General features: G+C 42.1%; 1 protein-coding gene across 1 annotated transcript; it reads right to left on the bottom strand.

Moving 5' to 3' along the window:
* Positions 1–284: 284 nt before the first annotated feature.
* c1h12orf43 (chromosome 1 C12orf43 homolog) lies at positions 285–2,259 on the bottom strand. The gene is made up of 6 exons (XM_030766092.1): positions 2,148–2,259; positions 1,862–1,898; positions 1,658–1,756; positions 1,434–1,516; positions 1,123–1,210; positions 285–621 (listed from the first exon to the last, which is right to left on the bottom strand). The coding sequence occupies exons 1-6, from the start codon at positions 2,257–2,259 to the stop codon at positions 285–287; spliced, it is 756 nt and encodes a 251-aa protein (XP_030621952.1).
* Between the last annotated feature and the right edge of the window lie 19,331 nt (positions 2,260–21,590).

The raw sequence follows: 21,590 nt of genomic DNA, 5'->3' as shown, positions 1-21,590 counted from the left end.
TACAATGCAAATGCCACAATAAAGACACTGAACATCTCTATAAAAAAAAGATTAGAAAAGACCACAGCTTCCAATTGTTTTCAGTACACGACAGAACGTGAGTCATTCCGACAAACAGAGGAATAACTGTTTTTTTGTTTTTTTTTTTAAAAATATAAATATCAAACATTGACATCAGTAAATTATAAAACTTCCACTGAGATATTCACTGAAACATTCTTGAACAACGGGAGGTGTTTATACTGAGTATCAACGATCCGTTTTGTTTGAACGCAGATGAACAATCACTGTTCTCCCTCTTTTAGACTCTCATCCGACTTTTTCTTCTTCTTTTTCTTCGTCTTCTTTCTCTGCGGCTCATCGGTTCTTTCTGGTTGAGGAGGCGCGGCGGGTTGTTCTGACTCCTCGTCTCCTTCTGTCACCTCCTGGGGGGCTTTTCGTTTCTTCTTTTTCTTCTTCTTTGGTGCAGGGCTGCAGCGGCTCTCCTCCACCTCCTCCGTCTCTTCCTTCTTCTTATCCTCTGTTCTTTTCGCGTCCGCGGGCCCCGAGGCCGGAGGGAGGAGGTCTGAGATGGATACGGCTGCCTCTCGCAACCTCATCTCCATTTCACTGTCACTGTCACTGAGAGAGAGAGAGAGAGAGAGAGAGAGAGGGAGAGGGATAGAGAGAGCGCGAGAAAGAGAGAGAGAGAGAGAGAAAGAGAGAAAGACAGAGAGAGAGTGAGTGAGAGGGAGAGGGAGAGAGAGAGAGAAGGATAGAGAGAGCGCGAGAAAGAGAGAGAGAGAGAGAGAAAGAGAGAAAGACAGAGAGAGAGTGAGTGAGAGGGAGAGGGAGAGAGAGAGAGAAAGAGGGAGAGAGAGAGAGAGAGAGAGAGAGGGATAGAGAGAGAGAGAGAGAAAAAGAGAGAGAAAGAGAGAAAGACAGAGAGAGAGTGGGTGAGAGGGAGAGGGAGGGAGAGAGACAGAGAGATAGAGGGAGAGGGAGAGAGAGAGAGAGAGAGAGAGAGAGAGAGAGAGAGAAAGAGAGAGAGATTACTTAGATGATTGGACCTAAAGCATATTTTGCAATACCGGGGATTTTAAATCTTTCCATCACATCCTGGGCAAAGAGGAGGGCAGTCACCTAGAGCTGGGAGCGCGCGGGCGTTTAGGTGGAGGAGTAGGCTCCTTCGTCCATTTCCCGGGGATAGACGTGGAGAAGAGCTGGAAACCTTCACCGGGAGATATAAATGCGAACATCTGAGCAAAGCCTTCATTTCCAAAAACCAAAACACTGGGTTTGACAGTAAAAAGCGGAAAACCAGAAATGACAAGACAACCCACCAACTGAAACCTTTTTTTTTTTAACTGTTGGCAATGGTTAAGCCACTCTTTATAATACTTGACAAGATATAGTAGATTCTGGATGGAACTTTTGTCTGCCAGAATACTCACCTTCATCATCCTCTTCATCATTTCTGCTTTGACACGGTCCTGCGTTAGAGTCTGGAGTTTCTGTAGATACTACTGCGATACAGCTAGTCACATGATGCAGTTCCCAAATGACAGAGCACAAAGGCAGAGTGAATAACTGCACGATAACCTAACAATACATGTATATACATAGAATTAAAACGTTTTCAAACTCAATTTCAGTGTCGTTTCAGACTGACACTCACCCATCTAGCATGGCTCCTAGCTTTTTGGCTACATGAGCACGGAATTCCGGCGTCGTCCGTAGCTCATTTCCATCATGTTCGTGTTCGGACGCAACCGCTCTGTGGGGGCCATTCATGGACAACGAACAGGAACAAAATTACGCCGTCAGCTTTCAGACACACAACAGTCATTTCAGAGATTAGTGCTAGATCATATTAACTTACCGGCGACTCGGTCTGTCATTGTTCTCTCCCCTTACGTCTGAAAGAAATTTCAGTTGTTCCATTATCATAACTACTTTGAGACGCGAAAACAAATTACGGAATCATTAAAGAATCTGTCATGAACAACCCAATCTAACATCTCCCAGATGTCCCGGTATAAACTAACGAACTATAACAAAGCTGCTAGAACAGGACAGCAAAACTTTATCATTGAGGATTTGTTGGTTGAACGCGTAAAACCCAAGTTGTTACTATTTTCACTGACTAAATAAGTTAAACAAGTTACCTCCGCCGTTTGCATGGTGAGTACCGTTGTTATGCGTTGCTCCGAAGCTCCAGATTGCTTCTTTAAGTCGCTCAGTATTTTCATCTTCACTGCTGCTGTCCTCAGCCGACATAACGAACACGTTTAGTCATTAAACTTAACATAAAAAATAAATTAGACTGTATAGAAAACGTTACACTGAGAGGATGCTCATCTCAAGGAGGGAATTCACGTGTGAAATAGCGTGTTTTAGCTGGCAGACTTCAGGGGTAGGGGCTCCTAAAATTTGCAGCTTACACACAAGACAACCAACCGAATCTGTTTAAATGTCACATGCAAAGTTGAAATGCCGAAACCCCCCATCAAAATCGTGCACCAGTTTGACAAAACCTTGCTGTAATGCAAACACACATGTAAAGTTTACTGTCAGCCGAAACAGTGCTTACTTCGTTGGGCCTCCCGAAAAAGCTGCGACGGACACATCGCCACCTGTTGGGCTGGAGCTCATTGCTGAGTGCTGGAATCAGGATCAGAGGCAAAACGTAAAAAGCTAGATACCCTAATGTCCTATAGGGGCCAGCAGAGGTCAACAAAACTACAGTAACTTTAGGTCCAAGACATGTCAATTAATACCAACTGTACGAGTACTGTACTGTTGTGTGCTACATAAACTTAGAAATTGAAGCGTCGGTCAAAACCGTTAAAGGTTATGCTCAGTTAAATGTACAACACTAAATGTGAACTTTCCAGTGTCTTGTTAGGTAAGGAGCAGTCAAACATTTACATCACTCCTTTCATTATAACAAAAACTATGGAAAAACTGTGTTTAAAAAGTGTTTATTCGATAGAGTTTACTTGGCAGACTCACAAATGAATAGAAAGATCATGAAATGCCAGAAATTAATGATCAGGTTAAAAAAAAAAAATGGGGGGGGGGGGGTATTTTTTAATTTAGGTCAAAGTTGAACCATATCATCAATTCCACTTCAAATTTTCCATGTTATGCATATCACGTCTCTGTGTTTTATATGGCTCGATGTTTTATTATTCCATATCTTCAACTTCATGTTACTTATTTATCTAGCGATCACCAGGAGCTTTTATTCTGGAGGGGTCTCAAAGCATCGCACGCTGGTTTCAAAGTCACAGTGCGTGACATGGATGTAATTACTCAGTGCCTTGTATGTGTGTGTGTGTGTGTGTGTGTGTGTGTGTGTGTTTTATTTGTATCTCAAACGATAACATCAGCACGGTTTTCGTGCGGCCCTCAAGCCATCCATGCGGTAATGGACATGTGTGTGTTTATAGGCTTTATCGCCGGGCCAGCCAACATCCTCTCTCTCTCATTTTGCAAGAGTAACACAAATATTTTCTCTCTCTCTCTCTCTCTCTCTCTGCGCTGGAATCTCAAACTGCCTGGGCTGACTCCTGGTATCTTGCCTGTGGCATTCCCCGAGAGCTCTGTCACCTTCTGAGCTTGTATATTTACATAAATATATATCTCTGTACGTTACCAGCGCTGGCTTCTGACACAGCAACTCTTCCCTTGAACATCACTATGTTGACACTACGTAGTCTCTTATATAAAAACGTATACAACACTACAGTGTTGAAGGAAAGAAAAGGTCTCCAAACAATCTGAAATAATATTAAAGCATTCCATGATGTTTTCCAATGAGATTCATTGTTGCGATGCTGACTGTTATTCACTGTTATTCATTATCAGAAAAAAAAAATAAACAAAACAAAACAACTTTCTCCTGTGAAGACTGGTACAAATGTTAACAGTGTCCAATCCGAACAGAAGAAGGCGATTTTTCTGTGTGCATAATGTTTTACAATCTCTCTCTCTATATATATAATTGTAAAATGTATAATAGCTTATTTAAGTTTATTTTAGAAAGAAAAATAAAAAAAAAATTGTTCCTGACACAGTTGAGGCCACCAATGTCATGGTTCTTTTGCTTCTTTTAGAATTCACGTGAAGTCTTTCTCAATGTCGGACGACGTTAAACAAACGAGTCCAAGTTCTTGGTTGACAGGCAGTAAAAAAGGGAAGAAAATCCTTGTGAGAATCCATTAATTTGTGGACATCTGTTCAAGCCCATGACAGCAGCAGTGACCGTCAAGAGGTTTTGGGTTTTTTTTTTTTACAGTGACTGGCAGTCTCCCACTACTTCTGATGAAGTCTTCCCCGCTGAGATCGGAAATGGAATCGAACGTGAGAGCAGGTTACACCTCAGTTAAAACCTCGAGGGGCGAGTCCAAACCGCGTCTTGAACGGGGTCATCTTTTTGGGTCACCTTTTCGCTTTCGCTTCCAATTCGTCTCAGGACGACACAGGCCGTCTGAAACCCTTGACGTAACCCTGCGGCTAGAGGAGGAAAGGGATTCGAAATTGGTCCAAAACGTCTATTAATTTCCTGCAAACCAAGGGGGAGTGTAGAAAGGGAAAAATGAAGACAGGAAATGGGAATACCCTCATTCAACTCCACCTGTTGCTATAAACCTGCAGCACACACACGCTCTTGGTCTCCAGGGGCCCCTGTGGGCCCCATACAAATGTCTTAGTGGTTTTTATCGTACATGGAGGAATCCTCTCCACGTTCATTATTCTTGGATGTGGAGTGATGGCTGTGGTTTCTGTTTTAGAGTGAGGGGAACGTCCTACAGCGTGTGGTTTGTTTCCTGTACGGCTTAGTCTGGTTTGAGGGGTGATTTTAGCGGTGGTGTTGATTTTGGAAGGACAGGTACCGGGAGTATTGATAGTCCTGATGCGGTAACTAGATGAAGTCTCATGAAAGGATTGTGTCACACGGGCTGAGTTGGAGTTGTACCTGTCATTGGCTGTCAAAGGAAATGACAGGGCCGTGATGGAACAAAATGTCTTCCCGCCGCCGACAATATCAGAACTTATGCAAGATTCCCTGTGGGACTCATTCTTCATATAATCACTTCCAAACCTCATCTCTCTGGGCTTCACCTTTTCTGTCTTCCCCTTTATATATTGGTTCTGTCCTCTGCTGGTTGTCAAGAAGGAATTTTCATTTTCTGTGGTGTTTTGTGGCTTGTTTTCTGCCGTGGTCTGTCGCTTGTTGGTACCTGTGTCCTTGCGATGGATGCTGTCAGTGCTGGGCTGTAGCGTGTTGATTGCCGGGACACTGCTGGGCTCCAAACCGCTGCTTCCTGTGCTTTCATGAAGGTTCTGGTTTTGTCCAGAATCTTCCGGGTGGTGCTTCATTTTGACTTCCTGAGGCTTGTTTGTTTCCATAGTAACCTGTCTCCTGATGTTCTCAGCATTGTCCTGGAGCTTTTCCTCGTTGTCCTCTTGTGGTTTGTCATTTTCAATGGTACACAGACGTCCTCTGTGCGTTTGCTGCTGTATTTGTATGTTTTTAATGATGCCCTGCTGGTTTCCATGTGTTCTCTCTGGTGGCCGACTGTCTCTGATGGAAGCTTGCTCTTTGTTGAGTTCAGCTGTGTCTGGTTGGATATTGGTCTCTGACGTGTCTGGCTGGACGTTTTCTGAAGCGTTCTCCACACTAAAAGGAACTCTGGAACATTCTTCTCTGTTTTCCTTTGTGATGTCATGTGTTTTGTTACACTCTGTGAAGTCATAGTCACTGTTATCCTGTGTGACGTCATACCCTCTGTCCCTTATGATGTCATGTGGTGTGTTATTCTCTGAGGCTTCATGTTGTTTCACATCCTCTGTGATGTCATTGCATTTGTTGTTTGTTGTGTTATTACTCTGTTCTGTGACAAAATGTTCTTTAATGTCCTCTGTGTCGTCATGTTGTTTGTTCTCTGCCGTGACGTCATGTCTGTCATCCTCTAAGAGGTGACATCGATTGTTTTCGGCTGAGATGTCAGACCGTCTGTCATATTGCCTGTAGTCCTTTCTAGGGTCTATGGTTTCGTTGGTTTCTCTACAGTGAACAGGAATATGTTTTGTTACAGAGGAAACATTGTACTGATTTGGGTTTATTGCTTCCAAATAATATAGCACTGTTTTTGGAGACTTTGATATGTGTACATAGTCAGTTTCATGCCAAATCACTAGTGAGTTACAGCTGCTTTAAGATTACTCAGCAAATCAAATGAAGCAATCCCCCACACCACCCCCCCCACCCCCCACCACCACCAACAAACCCAACTTTAAAATTCGTTACATTGAACAAATGGGAAAAGTTAACAGTCCTGGAAACCACGCTATTCCCTTTAAAGCCATGAATATCTTCAGGCGAAGCTGTACAAAAAAAAAAAAAATCCCCCACCCTCTTCTGTTTCTCCACCCTAGAGACTCGTGTTCAGTTCATCTGGCTGAAATAGCAGCAGAAACGATGTAAAATAACAAGTGGGAAATAATATCTGCTTAATGGCCTAAAGTCACATTACAGATGGTCTGATATTGAGATACAATAAGATATTTATATAGGGTTAAAGGTTTCACATGTTTAAAAATCTACACTCTACAACTGGAGCCCACTCACACCTGCAGACCTCTAACATGATTGTATATTTCCACGACTCTGTCCTAAGAGCTGTTTGGTAAAAATCTCTTCTCTTGGGTCAAACTGCAATGCTAACAGTTCTTTGTCGTTGCCAGCTGAAATCTGGCAACTGTCTACCCGAAAGGGGGGGGTCGGGGGTTGGGGGTAGGGGGGTGGGTGGATTCGCTCACTCAATATTCCCAACAAGTCTTTGAGGATTAGATTCCTTTCCTGGGGAGACCTTGTGGTTTTCCTTCAAACTTCACCAGCTGTCTCCTCTTGATTCTCTCAATGTGAACGCACATGAGAAAACTGAAGCTGAGTTTTTAATCTGTCTCAACGTCTCTCGGTTAATGTTGCTGGTTCCCCGTGAACCGTTTTTGAACAAGATGGATTATAATACATTTTTTTTTGAGAGAGCATTAAGCTATGTAACTGCAGTTAACATCTGTGATGCTAATCTGTTTTGAAATCAGCTTGTGTACCAGTGGAATTAGTTCAAACACACTGCTATCCAAGATCTTGTGAAGTTGTGCGTTTTGTTGACGTTTTTGTTCATTACTTCACTTGGATTCGTTCACAAAATTCCCAGCCCAGCCCAACCCAAAACAAATTACTTTCATACTTTATTTCCATCTTCCCTCTAGCTTCGTCGGCCCACAATGATGTTGGAGGAGCTCCCCCTGGCCTCTTACCGTAGCGTTTTATGACATCGTCATTATGACATCATAACCATATACCTCGTATTGTTCTCCTCTGGTGTCTCAAGTTCCGGAGTCTTCTTTTGATAGGTGTGGGGCAGATACAGATGTAGTGAAGGGGTTAGATGAGAACCTCCAGAATCCCTCTGTCCACCATCACCGACTTGGCTTCCTTCTCGTGTTCTCCACAGCACTCTGCACCGAGGAGTTTCTGCAGAGACAAAACGTTTGAGCACCGTCAATGTGAGGACCATCTGAAGAACAGGAGTGTCTCTTCGTCTTCATTTTTTAATCTAATGTGTTTAATGTGTTGCCACCTCATTCAATTGCTAATTGGCATATGAGGTATTTATTTAGAATAACTGAGAAAGCTACGTGTGGACCGCGGCAGTGTTGGCTCCTAACTCTAAGGCTTTGATCAGAAAACTCCTTTGAAGTCATATGCTCTCAGCCTAAACAGACTTTCTTTAGCGGTAAATGTTAATAGACAAATAGCACATTACCACCAGATGCTGCACAGATCCCTGTAAACCATCGGACTACAAAACCCACAGTGCACCATTTCCTCTCTCCGGCAGGGAACGTAACCTAACAACCACGAAAGACCATTGTGTACGATTGGTGTTGAGGGATTATTGATAGTGTTGACAAGTTAAATCCAGGTGCCATACCACACAGCGACTGACTAAGGCAGTGGAGCAGAGAGGCCAGTGGGTGTTGACTGATCAGACACAGATGTTTAGACAGGGTGGCCAATTTGAAGGCCTACACCCGTGTGTGTGGTAAAGGCAATGTTTCAAACGAGGTTTCTCGTTTGCTCCTATCAGTCTTAAAGGAAACGAATTCTCAATCGGGAATTCAAACTCAGTCGGGGATACCAAAAAAAAAAAAAAAAAGCAAAAAAAAAGCAATAACCTTAAATTATCCTGTATTACCCTATAAAGGAATGCTAGAAGTTTCTGTGAGAAGTCAGTTTTGAACCTGGTGAGTACTGTGCAGGACTGCTGAGTTCTGGTTGAGTCTTTGGCGCGGTGGCGGGGCGACTTTGACATGGCGTCCCCGTTACGCCTCTCGTCTGGTGGCTGCTGCTGTGTGGTCTTCGCGTCTGCGTTCCTCTTCCCGCTCCACCGTGTGCTCTCTCTCTTTCCTTTTTCCACGTTGTGCCGCCCTGTGATCTCTCGCTCTCTCCCCTTCTCTCTGATTTGTGGAACGACCTCTCCCCGTCGGCTGCGTCGACCGATGGCGTTCGTCTTGGCGTCCTGGGTCTCAGCGAGAGGACGCATCGGACTCCGCGTGCTGAGAAAAAAAGAATGTTGGATAGGAGATCCTTCCAGGTTAACTCCCCAGCAACTGTCATCGCAAAACATACGTTAAGATTTAGTTCCCTATATCTCTTTATTAAAAGGGCATTTTGTAGGAGAATTATAGTAACCCTCTCTTTATGAGAGCTCAGCCGCTTCAATTTAGAGCATTACCTGTAGGCTTTGTCGTAATTATTTGGGGTTTTTTTTTGTTGTTGTTGTCATTTTTTTTTTTTTTTTAGATTTGTGTAGCCTGGTCAGAGACAGTGCACAACTTTCCATGCGTTCATATTTATGGATACTCCATAAACTGTTATTGCTGTGCTGTTCTAGTTTTGCCAAAGAGTTTTATATCTCAGTTCTCTCTGGAGATGAATTAAAGAGGTCGTTACCTATGAGAGGGACGGTCATACGACGTCCTGAGGATTTTTCGCCTGGGGTCAAGCGGTCAAAGGACTTCCCGCGAAGCTTGCCGTTGCCATTGGTAACAGCGCCGGGAAAAGACCATTCGCAGGCATGGTTCCTGATTGTCCTGAAGGCTAAAGCTCTGCCCTGGTCTGACCGGTGGATGCCCAGCGATGTGTTTCTGGAAACGGACCGCTCCATTTAAGGCCAGACTTTGCATGGGAGAACGGTTTTCATGTACACGTCTCAGATGACGATGTTTTTTTGCTGTGAGCAGCGAAGCATTTGATTTGTCACTGAAAAATCTGCCATCGCAAGTCAGAATCTCATGATTGTTTGAGGGCCGTGCCTGGCGGGAAACACCATTCTTAGCCTGATGAGCGGACCAATGAAGTCCAGCTTACATGTGCAATAAGGGAAAAAAAACCCCCACATTTAGTAGTCAAGAACTTGAGTCAACACATGCAGAACACGCAATGTATCTGTCAAACAGATTGTCTGAGGAATTGAAGTTAGGCTGTGCAGGCATATGTCTAAGGAATGTCTTAGAACCAGAGGTTTGGTTTTTTTTTTGGATGGTCTTGGACATGGCTTCCACATCGATGAAAAGACCTGTCATATGGTTTTGGAAATGCTGGATCAATGTGACCAGCACGAGATGCTTCATCAATAGCCTGTCACCAGTCCATCCCATCATTCAGCTTGGGTTTATTTTTCCCTGTGCGTTCCGCGTTCTCAAACTAGCCAGTGAGTCAGCTAGACTCAATGTCTGTGACCCCCCCCTTCTACTTCCACGATGTTTGAATGTGGTTGAATGAAAAAACATAATAAAATTAGAGGGGAGAGCATGATGGAAATTGCAAAACAAGGTGATTAATTGAGTACCCATGGGTATACTTGGTGTATTTACTAAGACAACAAAATAAATTTGTCGAAAATTACATTTGAACTTGCTGGGTAGCCTGCCTTTGTGGAAAGGCCTCCCAAAAAGTAATTGCCTTGGCTTGCTTTGTGGGTCTTTCGTTATTGCCCTGTGTTTGCTGAAGTATGGGCTGGCACTGATATTTAAAACGAAAAAGCTCTAAATTGTGGTTTGGTTTGAAATAACTTACGATTTCCTGTTTAGTTTACATAACCAGACAATAATTAGATGCCCATTTTGAATGGAAGTGCTGAATACCCCTTATTAACAGAAAAAAAGAAAAAGAGCAGCCAATTAATTACTAATCCTGTAAAGGTTTAAGGTGCAAAGTTTTCAGAACATCTACAACTGCTGCCCAGATTTCTCAAGCAGTGTCTCCTTCAGGAAAAGATTGTCTAACGCACATCAAACTTGGGAGATTTGCTTCATAGTTTTACTCTCTCTTTAAATTCCCTCAGAACTCAAATCCTGTTATTTCAAAGAGATCTACCACTTGTAACAATGTCCTTACCTGCCCAAGAGAAGGATGATATTGTAGCTTCAAGTCCGTTTTTTGTCTGAGTTTCTGGGTTCATTTTAGATGCACAGTTCGCTTTTTGTTGGTAGTTAGACCATCATTACTGTTGTCAAGGGAACACAACGCTTAGTTTGTGGTTTGTTTGTAGTTCGGTGACAAAGGTGAGTGAGCACGTGTTGCCAAGGGTGACCGTAACAACACGTCTATCCTCAAAGGTGTGTGACAGGTTTGGAACAGTGTGAGCGCCCACTCATAAGAATTTCAGTCTTGAAACAGTGTCGTAAATTTTAGAACGAAACTGTATTGCGTTTTTACCGATTGGAGTCAACGAGGCCTGCGCAGGACCTAGTTGCAAAGCTCCAGGCATGCAATGACATCTCTAAAAAAAAAAAAAAAAAAAAAAAAAAGGTCGTTTTTTTTAAGAGAAGGGTGATGTTCCTCAGTTCCCCCCACCCTCATTGTCCTTCATACCGGTGTCATATTTCAGACATGTAGTAGTTCTCTACAACCCTGGGTCAAAGGACAAAAAAAAAAAAAAAAAAAAAAAAATCCCCCTTGTCTGGACTTTGTCTGTCTGCACTGTTCTCCTTTGCATAGTTTCGGCCCCGGTTTTTTTTATCTCAGCCTGTCTGTAGAGCATTCCTCCTGTCGCAGTCCAAGTTGTTCTGAAAGTTTGGATCAATGTTATTGTATTGCTCCCACCATCTAAGCTTGAGTGGGGAGAGAACGAGAGAGAGAGAGAGAGAGAGAGAGACAGAAGGAAGATGGAGTGGTAGCTAGGCTGACAGTAAAAGGGGAAAAGTTGAGAGGAGTTGAGAGCGCTCGCAGACAGTTCTCCGTGTGGACCTGTAGATGGTTTGAGAGAGTTTTTTTGGATTTAAAGTCTGCATCTCTCTTCACACGGCCTGCGACTTGAATTTGAACAATAATAACTTTTCTTCATCTGATACGAGGTCCTGTTTATGACCCAACAACTGTCGGACAGGACACTGTGTGGAACATCGGCGCATATTCGAAATCCCTCGGCTCTCATTGGACCACATGTGATGCCATGATCGTTCGTCCACTCAGCCAATGTAAGCCCTCCATGATCTCTTGAGTCCAATGACCCCTCTCAGTCACACATGTTTCTCCATGGCCTCAAATAAGAAAATGGTGATCTAATGTTCTCAGAGGATTAGTTTGCAAAATAAACGGGAGAATAGCAAAGACAGAGAAAATAAAATATAATACATTTTTAAGGTTTTTTTTTTTCCTGTGAACAAAACAAACAATGTAAGTAAAAAAAAAAAAAAAAAACTCACTCAAAGTTCTCTTTGTCCCTCTCTCAAACCCATTCCTATTTTTTCTGTTGTTTAGGATTTTACTCTTTGTTCATTGTAGATCAAGCATTGAAACTTAACAATAAGAAAACAACAAAAAAGCTGCAACCATAAAAATATTGATTATCGTCACGCAGTCCAAGGGTGAAGTCACTGTATCAAACATATTGTCCCGCATGGTTGAAGGAAAAGACTGGAATCACCCTGTGGTTAACCTGCATGTGTTAGTGAGCTACATAGCACATGCTGATACAGGTGAGTGTTTCCTAACAGTGAGGAATGGGGTCCTCCTCCAATCATTTCAAGATTTTGTCTAACTGATTTTGAAGAGAAATATTTTCTGCAACCATTTTCTCCTCAGGAAGACTACTTAAACAGAGAGATCATTTTGTGAAGAAAAAGGATAAAGACTCTCACTTTAGCACACACCAGGGATACATATTTCTCTCTCTCCTTTTTACTTTAAATAGCCTTAGTCCTAATTCCTGACCAGTGGGATATGTGTATGATTCTCTGTTTGTATTCGTAAACCGTGAGTGAAGATCAGCTTGGAGCTATTCAGTGCTATAGCATATCCACAGTTCTTTAGATTAAAGAGACATAGTCACACCCATCATAACACCCCTTTGGTAAAGACCATACACAAACCATCTGCCTTTCCCTGTTGGATGTGCACGAGGTCTTGGCCTCTGTTTTTTTGTGGGGTTTTTTTTTTTTTGCATGAAATCATAATAACTCCAAGCTGGGTCTCTTGCGAATCCAAACATCCAGGTACTGTAAAGTGCAACAGCATTAAAACAAACAGAGAAAGCGAAAAAAAAAATCACGTCATATTTATATCTGCACAATTTAGTGTGCCTCACACATCTGTAACGGCGCTTTACCGGTGGGATGCATATGAGCCCCGCGTGTATGTTCTAGATTGTTCTCTCATGTTGACTCAGTGTCGGTTTCCATATGCGGAGGGGGGAAAAGTGCTTTGTAGCTGGATAAACATGCGATCGAGTATGGGAGGAAGAGAGGCGTATTGGTCAAGTGCACTTCCCTCCTGAAACAAAAATAAACACCGACCACGCCGTGTACGTGTGTGATCTGCCATGTACTTTGCGAAAATCCCTCCTGAAAGCCTATCGCTGTGCTCCATCAACAGAGAAGCGACGGTGACAACGCTAACCTTTTACACTTAATCACATTATATTTGTACTGTTTGTGCATTGCACAATCTCATTCTAATCCCAGCGGTCGGCACGGTTTGCTCTCAGCATGTAAACGGCTCTTTCATGCACTTGCCCTAAAGATATGACATAGAAGATCAGCTAGGAAAAGCCAGATGTGAAATCCGAGAGGAGAAATCTTAGACTCGGGAATACATATATTCACATCTTTAACATCGGTATCTTCTGAAGAAAGAAAAGTTTTTGCTTTTGCAGATTTTTTTTCGAACAAGGGCCTGTTTTAGCTGCAGGCTTTGAAAGGAGAGCATAGCTCCAGAACACATGGGACGCAGTGGAATATCAGGCGGGAGATCTAGAACCCGCAGCACGGAACCTGTTTGGTTTTTCCCTGTCTGACCAACAACTTTCATTCCAGAAGAGATCAGAACAATCTGATGATGAACAATAAAAGGATACATTAAGGACAGTACAACAGAGTATGACTTGAATTTTACGTCTAAGTGCGCCAGCAATACTAGGTCATACCTTTTATTCTATTTTATTGCAAACACGCAAGGGCTAATTCTGTCTTAAGACAAACAATTAAAACGAATGGACAACAAATAAGAGCGCTGTTTCAAATTTCCCATGGAATTTTTATTTTTACTGGTTCCCTTTTTAGATCAGCAACAACGACAAAACCCCATATGGGTTTTCTCTGAACCAAATGATCTGACTGCTGATGAGAGCGTACGAACTAGAGGCATTTTCTCTCAGAGAGACTATCAAGAGGAACATCGAGTCACCAGACGCGTTCGCATTCCAGAACGTTCTCCATAAATATCAAAGCCTCAGATCTCGTGATTTAAAACATGCAAAGAAACACACACGGAGCTCTTTTAAGACGTGCAGTAATGTGTATATACACTAATGAGAAAGTATTGCCATCAGGTAAATTAATCAATGAATCACCCCTCCCCCTTCAGACTGATGTTATGTAACTGTACTCTGTGCGAAATAGACACAGCTATTTCTAGTCAGTGTATGTGTGAAAAACATTGGTGAAATTCTAAGTTTTACAGTAAGGTGTTAAATTTTTGTAAGTAATCCCTAGTCTCGTTGTCTTTTCTCATTAAACTGTGTGAGTGATGTGTTCCTGTCTGGTACCACTTTATGCATTATCACAATAGCAACAATCTGGGTCCCATCTGCACAGGTCAGCCCTCAAGGACAAAGATCATTAATTAAAGGAAGTCGGGTGTCAGACATCGCACTCTCAGTGTTGTAATGTAATGGACTCAGTGTTACAGTATGAGTCGAGATGCTTGTAAATGTAAAGGTACACGTAACAGCGGTGTGAGGGATCCTCCTTTGAAATATAGTTCCGTCCATCCTATGTTTGTATAAAACAGCGAAACTTCAGCTAAACGTGAGCGTGCTGTTTAAAGAAGCTAAAGTTATTTCACCCCCCCCCCCTCCCTTTCCTTCTGTTGTTCACTGAAACTCTTTTGTGAAGTAGGCAATCGTTTCGATAGCTGTAATTTATATAAAACGTGGTCCAGCTTCTTTGAATATTTGGATCTTCTCTCACTGTCCCTCTGGATTTCACGAGTCTTCTATTTCCTTCATAAAAGACCTCAGACGATTCCACGGAGCGAGCGTCTCGGAATTCATTCCGGCTCCCTGTCTTCTCTTTCTGTTTTACAAGTAAAATGGAGAGCCGCTCTGCCAACATCTGCTTCTAAGAAGACTCCAGTAAATCCCCCTTTATATATTGCCTTTTTATCCTTCTCCATGTTGGACCCTTCAGCATGTGTTGACCATTACCAAGAGAAGTCAGGTTACGAAGGAGCGTTTCTGTGCACGTGTACATTGTGTTATGCACTGTTTTAAAAATATGTCAAGCGCTTTTTTTTTTTTTTTTTTGCTGAAACAAGCGTATTTTTTAGTAAGTGTTCAATATTTTCTCTTTTTTAGGGACACGCTCAAAATATTTTGTCACCTGTACCGTCACCTAGCCCAGAATTAATTGGCAGGTATGTCTTGAAGACGTATTATAGCCTGCTTCATGAAAAACGGTATGTTTTAAAATGCATAATCTACATTTCAGTTTCCCATGCCCCCTTTAAAAGCGGTGCTGCGGTTAGCGTGCCTTTTGGTAATCAACCCTGAAGAACAGATAGTGCCCTTTGGTCTCAGTCTCGCTCTTGTAACCTCCTACCTGGTTCCCATCTAGTTGAAGTAGTGATGTATTGGGGTGTGAGAGTATAAATTGGTTTGAAATATTGAGGGGTGGTACTCTTTTGTTGCTGTGTTTTGTCCATAACACTCAACAACCGCCCTTGAGAATCGGGACGAAGATACTCTCCTGAGGCTAGAAGTAAGACCGAGGAATCAGTTTCACATCCATCCATTATTTGGCATCTTCTTATCTGTAAATCTGGACGACTATCGAACATTCTCAAACACTGAGCCGCTCTTTAGTTTGGGTAGGTCAAGCACGTCATTTCCCCCTAGACGTGAGTCCTTATAAACATCAGACATCTCAAATGGCATTTTAAACATTCTCCGCGGGATACGTTGCGACCCTCCCAAACTGTCTTTTAAGAGCTTATTTGGACTGGCCCAATGTCTGAATATCGTTATCATCAAAGACAATTCAATTTATAGTCATAGACTTAACAATCGCTCATTAGACCATGCGTGACGGACCGTGACGCAATCCAATCTCTTGTTTCACAACAGTTGCCGTCACCTGTTCTTGCGTGAGCAAATCGTAACAGGTTGTTCTGCGGGGACTTAGACATCTGTGGTTCATTAATCATTCATGCATTAAAACGGAGAATATTTCACATGCCTGGCTGAGTCTGCACTCAAACACACCAGGGACTAGCGCCCATTAAAAGCCTCTCAATCTAAGCGTGGCGTGGAGGGAAATGCAATCTTCACACCCCGAGGGTTTTAGCCAGCATGGATGACACATGCTTTAGTTTCTGTGCTTGTGTGACATCGATTTTAACTGCAAGCCGGTCTCATGGATCACATTTTGTTTCTGCATTACACGCAAACTGTACAGCATCTTTAAACTAGTCGATGATGTTTCACTGTGGTGTGAAAGAAAAAAAGGTCATAGAATGATCGTTTGTACTGTGATGTCAGACGAAATGACTGGTGTGGAGACGAAAATTATGTTCTAATCAGCAAGGGAGCAGGGAAAGTTATGATTGTATTTTTACCCTTGTCATTTCAGTGACGATAAGGCTTCTGTACGTATATTTTAAGGGACCGTAAGAATTTTTCTTTCTGTTCTTTTTCTGTTTTCTTTCTGTTTTCTTTACCCTGCACACATTAACTCATGCAAACACACACACACACACACACACGCACACACACACACACACATTTAAATTATGTTGCTGTGTTAGTTTTTAGATCTGTAATATACTCGTCCATATTTACAGTAATTTCACTTTGGGACTGAAGACCATGATTTCTGGGAATGGCAGACAGTGCATTAATACTTGACATGGTATTGTACGTCAATCACTATTTTAACCTCCTAACCCCAAAAGTGCTGACACTGGGTGAAAACTCACCCACTTGTCATTCTGAAGGCAGCAGAGCTGAGAGGGGTAAAGTTACCATGACGAAAAGGCGACTAGTCACTCCACTGAGAAACACTAGGAGGGTTAGTCACATAGTGGGGTTATTCTTTGCACCCATTACTTAAAACAATAACGATTAGACCTTAAGAGGACTCAGGTTCCTGTATTTTTCCCGTGATTAGACTGAAACCTGAAAAGCAAACATGGAAAAGGAAGTGCGATACACTGGACATTAGCTAAAAAAGGAAGCAGGTCATAAGAGATAGCACGTACTGGAGACCTGAGGTGTGAAAGGGCCTGGGGTGAAAGGGAGATGTCTGTTTGTGGAACAGTTGTTAAACTTGGATCTACTTTCATTGAAAAGAAAGAAAGAGACCATTACCACACCATGAAAATGGCAAAAATCATGCCATTTAAAGTTACAAGTACAAATCAGTATGATTGAGTGTGTGTGTGTTTGTGTGTGTGTGTGTGTGTGTGTGTGTGTGTGTGTGTGTGTTTGTGTGTGTGTGAGAGAGAGAGGGGGAGAGAGAGAGAGAGAGAGAGAAGGAAAAAGGAGAGATTAAGAGATTGTGTGCAAACTGAAGTAAACGTTTTTCTTTCCATCTCTTCTGAGCAAAACACAAACACTCAGGGACTGTTGTCATTGACAGCACTGTTTACCAAAATACATGTACAGCATGTCTGAGTCAAGCGAGCAGCTTTGGCATCGTCTCCCCATTACACAGGGCTTCCCTCGCAAACAGCTCAACTTGAACCGCGCAGAGAAATTCTTTGGACACATTTTGAGGAGAATTATTAAGAGAGACTTGGAAATGGTTACTCTATCAAAATGTCCGGCGAGAGAACGGTCGTGCCGTTTCCGAAGAACGCGTCCAGAAAAACGCTGTAAGCCCACGTGCATCCCAACACGGTCCTGTTAGAGAGCGTAAGACATTCCCCGTCAAACATATGGGGTAATTAAATAAGCTTTGAAAGACATTTATGACATATCACATCTATTTTGCTAGACCTTTTGTGGCCTCACAAGTATCTAATCAATCTTCTTACTTGGCTGAAACGTTTTTTTTTTTCTCGTTATTGTTCCTGTTTGGATAGTCTTTTGCCTGAATTATGAGATGGTGGTTACCTCATGCACTGAAAACTTTGGGCTCTTTCTTAAAAATACAGGCATCAAAAGTCATTGTCAATGCCAAATGACGGCACTGTAAGGGGAACAACCCATTCGTACACTGATGAAGCTGATGTCACTGTATATGTGTGTGTCTACGTGAGGTGTCAGTTTTCATAGACTTATGTGCTCTTTAGAGTCTGAAAAAAAACCCCGCTCATTTTGTCATCAACATAAATCTTTTGCGTGCTATATAAACTCTGATTATTATCGCTTTGCCGCAAGTTGATTATATTTGGCTTGACGTTAACCAGTGTTCGGCCGAATGTTTTTGCGGCAGATCCGTTTCTTGGCTGAACGAGTCAAATAACGGCACTCTTAATGACGGCGTTGCATTGCTCGTGCTCAGACTGAAAGGCATGCTAGCGATGATTGGCGTAGCCACAAACAACAAACTTTGTGGTTTTTGCAATATTTTTAAGTCTTGACATGGCGCTCTCTTACATGAATGCTAAAGTACTTCTTCTCTCCTCTACAGCGTGTTTTCTTATAGTGTGTGAAGGAAGCTGAAGGCCTACCAAAAAAAAAAAAAAGGATCCTTTTATTTCAAAATACAGCAAGATAAATGTTGATGATGCTTGACATGATCTCCTTCTGTCTTTCAAAATTCTCCTTCTCCTTTTACAGTTTTAAGAGATTGTTTTCCTCCCCGTTAAAATGAAAATTGTCATATTTAAGAGATAAGTGTTTTTCTCCTGTCAACTCTTAACCCTTAGGGTCGTCCCAGCTAATCTAGTTTGTAAATTGCATCAGAGTTAGAATTCGAGGAGCTTTTTCTGTCACAACGCGAGTCGTTATTCTCCCTGTGGATTTGCCGGGCCTGTGAACCAAACATGTTCTGAATTTAGAAAAAAAAAAAAAAAGGAAATCAAACAGGAATGTTTAGAATTTGACTTCTGGGTTGTCTTCTTGTTTTAATGTTGCCGTTCTCAAAACCGAGTGAGATGGTGAGTACCAGAGAAAGGGCATATCTGAGATTCGATTGGATTTTTAAAAATATTTTCAAATAAACATTTCTGTTTAGAAAAATGCTAAGGTCTGCACCAAAATGCATTTCTGTCTCTAGAAAACCAGCTTGAAGTCTCAGAAAAACCCACATCTACACAAAAAAACCCTTTGATTTTGTTTAAGGAATATCAATGAAACATTTCTACCCACACTCATTAGAGGAATATATGTCGCTATCAGGATCAGTTCTGTAAGACACAGCATCAGTACCAACACAAATGGAAAATTCTCCATCATTGACTCTAGTTCAAAAGCTTCGAATTAGGAAGAGAGAGAGAGAGAGAGAGAGAGAGAGAGAGAGAGAACTGTACAGGGACACAACTGTTGTGCATTCAACCTCAGCAAAAATCAGTCATTCCTCTGCACAAGCGAGATGACTGTATCCAGAATTCCACAGATTCTTCACCATGGCAGAGGCGCTGAGAGCGGACTTTCCGCCTCAGCGTTTTTGACAGGGTCCATTGTGTTCCCATACAATACCCTCCAACAGAGATCCCTTCCACATCCCCTCTTTACCGTCTTAGTGTGCTCCTCGACCGAGACTTCCCGTACGCGCGCGTGCGTGTGTGGGTCAAAGCCATCACGAAAAAAGGCTTGTTCCTCTCCTGATTAGCTCAGTGTTCCAGTCATCTCCTCACATCCTGTGAAACAAGAGGCTGTGTGTTCGGGCTCACCACCAGGGCGATATCTCCGCCGAGGGCAAATTACTGCCCCGGAAGAGGGCAAGAATCGTGGCCCACTTTCAAATGGCTAAAACGCTTCCAGTCTCTGAGGCTCCTCGCAGCTTTAGACCAAGTTAAAGACATATCGCCTCCTGATTTTTTTTAAAATTCTAGATTGTACGTTTGTGTCGACCAATGATTTTTTTTTTTTACTTTCAAAAAGAAAGTGTTTTTTTTTTTTGAATCCTATTTTTGTAAATGTTAAAACAAGGGGTTTGTTTGTCCTCTTAACGTAGCTCTCCCTCGTGTTTTTATTTTGTCGGCTTTTTCTCTCATGAGACGACATTGCTTTTGAGACCAGAGCAATTAGGTCCCACGGAGACAAGGAGATCCAGTCAAGCTTAAGGTTAGGGTCAAAGTGCAGGCTGTGGATTTAGGGTCAGGTTGGAAATTCCCTATTAGGAAAATGTGGTTGGAAACAATTGATGCAAAGTCAGGAAAATCAACCCCAGCAGGTCACAATTATTCATCTCATCAGTCATTGTGTCATCTTATGGAAGATTCTTTTTTTTTTGTTGTTTTTTTGTACTTGCTGTTGGCGTTTTCTGGCCTCATATCTGGCTTTCCTCGTGCTTTTAACAGAGTGGTTGAAAAGAAAGAGTTCCCTTAACAGTCGTTTAATTCAGGGCGTGTGTTGGAAAAGAGTGGGTTGAATTGAATGCTCTGTGACACACATAGCAACATGTGGAAAGGCCTAGAGGAACATCGGAGGGGGGTCTTGGATTAGAGCCTTGTATAACTTTAACCCATTCACTGCCTTTGTTGTGAAATGTGAATCATGTCTCTCATTCTGACATGGGCGACGACCCGTCAATCCCATCCGTGCTCAGGAAGTGACATCATCCCTCCTGAACTGAGAGATGGTGTATAACGTCACTGTGGATCCGAAAATAAACTAACATGTTCATACCCCTCATGGGAAGACAGATGAGCTCATGTCAATATCTGTGTAATCATGTTCACTTTTCTTCTCCAGAGGTGATGGTTCACCAAAACATAATTTGCTTCGTTTGTTATGTTTATGCAGCCCTCGAACTCTTAGCCCCGTGATGTAGCTGGTCTGTAGAATGTAATAAACCTATATCAAGTGTCATAACACAATTTTCTTTCTGACATGACTAGGATCCCTCAGGATGCAGTAAATTGAAGAGTGTATGGGCCTTGCTGGTTATGGGGACAAAGTTTATTTGACCTATTGTGCAAATGTTGTGTGACATTTTATACAAAATGACAAAAAAAAAAAGTGACACAAGCCTACAATTCATGGATTAATCACGGTTGATGTCATAGAGGTTTCTCAATGACATTCAATGTTCAGACTGACATACATGTAGCATAAAATTATAACCTTAATAAATACAGAATACTACAGGATAAATGGGACACAGTTGTGATACACACAGTGATTTGGGGATTAAGTAAACAACTGGGTAAAATCTTTGAGGATATTTACAGTTCAAAATAATATTTTACAGGTTTAACGTGTGGAAACACATTGCCAAACAGTACTGTAATGTCATCGTAACCAAGCAAACACGAGCAGATCTTAAAGGACTTGTCAAAACTTTAAAAATTATTCGTCAAAGCGTAAGGAAACTAAAGAAAACGTGACAAACCGTGTAAACATACATAGAGTTGTTACATCAAAATAAAAATGTACATCCTTTAAACTCTGGACGGTATTTTTCATTCTTCCCAGTGATATTTCCAAGATGTTCCTCATAATCCGTAATCCTTTTTTAATCAAAAGAAACCAGCACCATTAAAAAGACCGGTGACGTTGTTCTATGAAAATATTGAACATATTCACATATATGTTATGGCCTGCATGTTATTCCTTAATTCTGGGAGAACAATAACATACACACACACAAAAAAAACCAAACAAACAAACAAAAAAAAGCAAGCATTGACAGGGTTAGAGGAAAACCACAGGTCTGACTATACCACTGCATCAGTTACTGCTTTCATTTTTGCGGCGTTTTTCCAGCGGCGTTTTCCATCTGTATTTGCACAGATGTCGGTTGTTTACCCCTTTTGCGCAAAGCCGTAATCATCTGATTTAAACAGCCTGTAATAAGTTACAGGAGATGCCCCGCCCCCCCTACAACAAAGTACCTGCAAAGCGATTGGACGGAGCGCA

This window comes from Chanos chanos, chromosome 1 (assembly GCF_902362185.1).
Source record: "Chanos chanos chromosome 1, fChaCha1.1, whole genome shotgun sequence".
In the NCBI taxonomy this organism is placed as follows: domain Eukaryota; kingdom Metazoa; phylum Chordata; class Actinopteri; order Gonorynchiformes; family Chanidae; genus Chanos; species Chanos chanos.
The sequence above is the reverse complement of the archived record's forward strand: the minus strand, read 5'-3'. Positions and strand labels throughout refer to the sequence as shown.

Bases quoted from the DNA above. Each gene is read 5' to 3' on its own strand.
- c1h12orf43 (XM_030766092.1), bottom strand. From the start codon at position 2,259: ATGTCGGCTGAGGACAGCAGCAGTGAAGATGAAAATACTGAGCGACTT. The intron at 1,899-2,147 runs GTAACTTGTTTA...AATTTCTTTCAG, and splicing joins TCACCATGCAAACGGCGGAG to ACGTAAGGGGAGAGAACAAT. The intron at 1,517-1,657 runs GTGAGTGTCAGT...TCATGTGACTAG, and splicing joins CTAGGAGCCATGCTAGATGG to CTGTATCGCAGTAGTATCTA.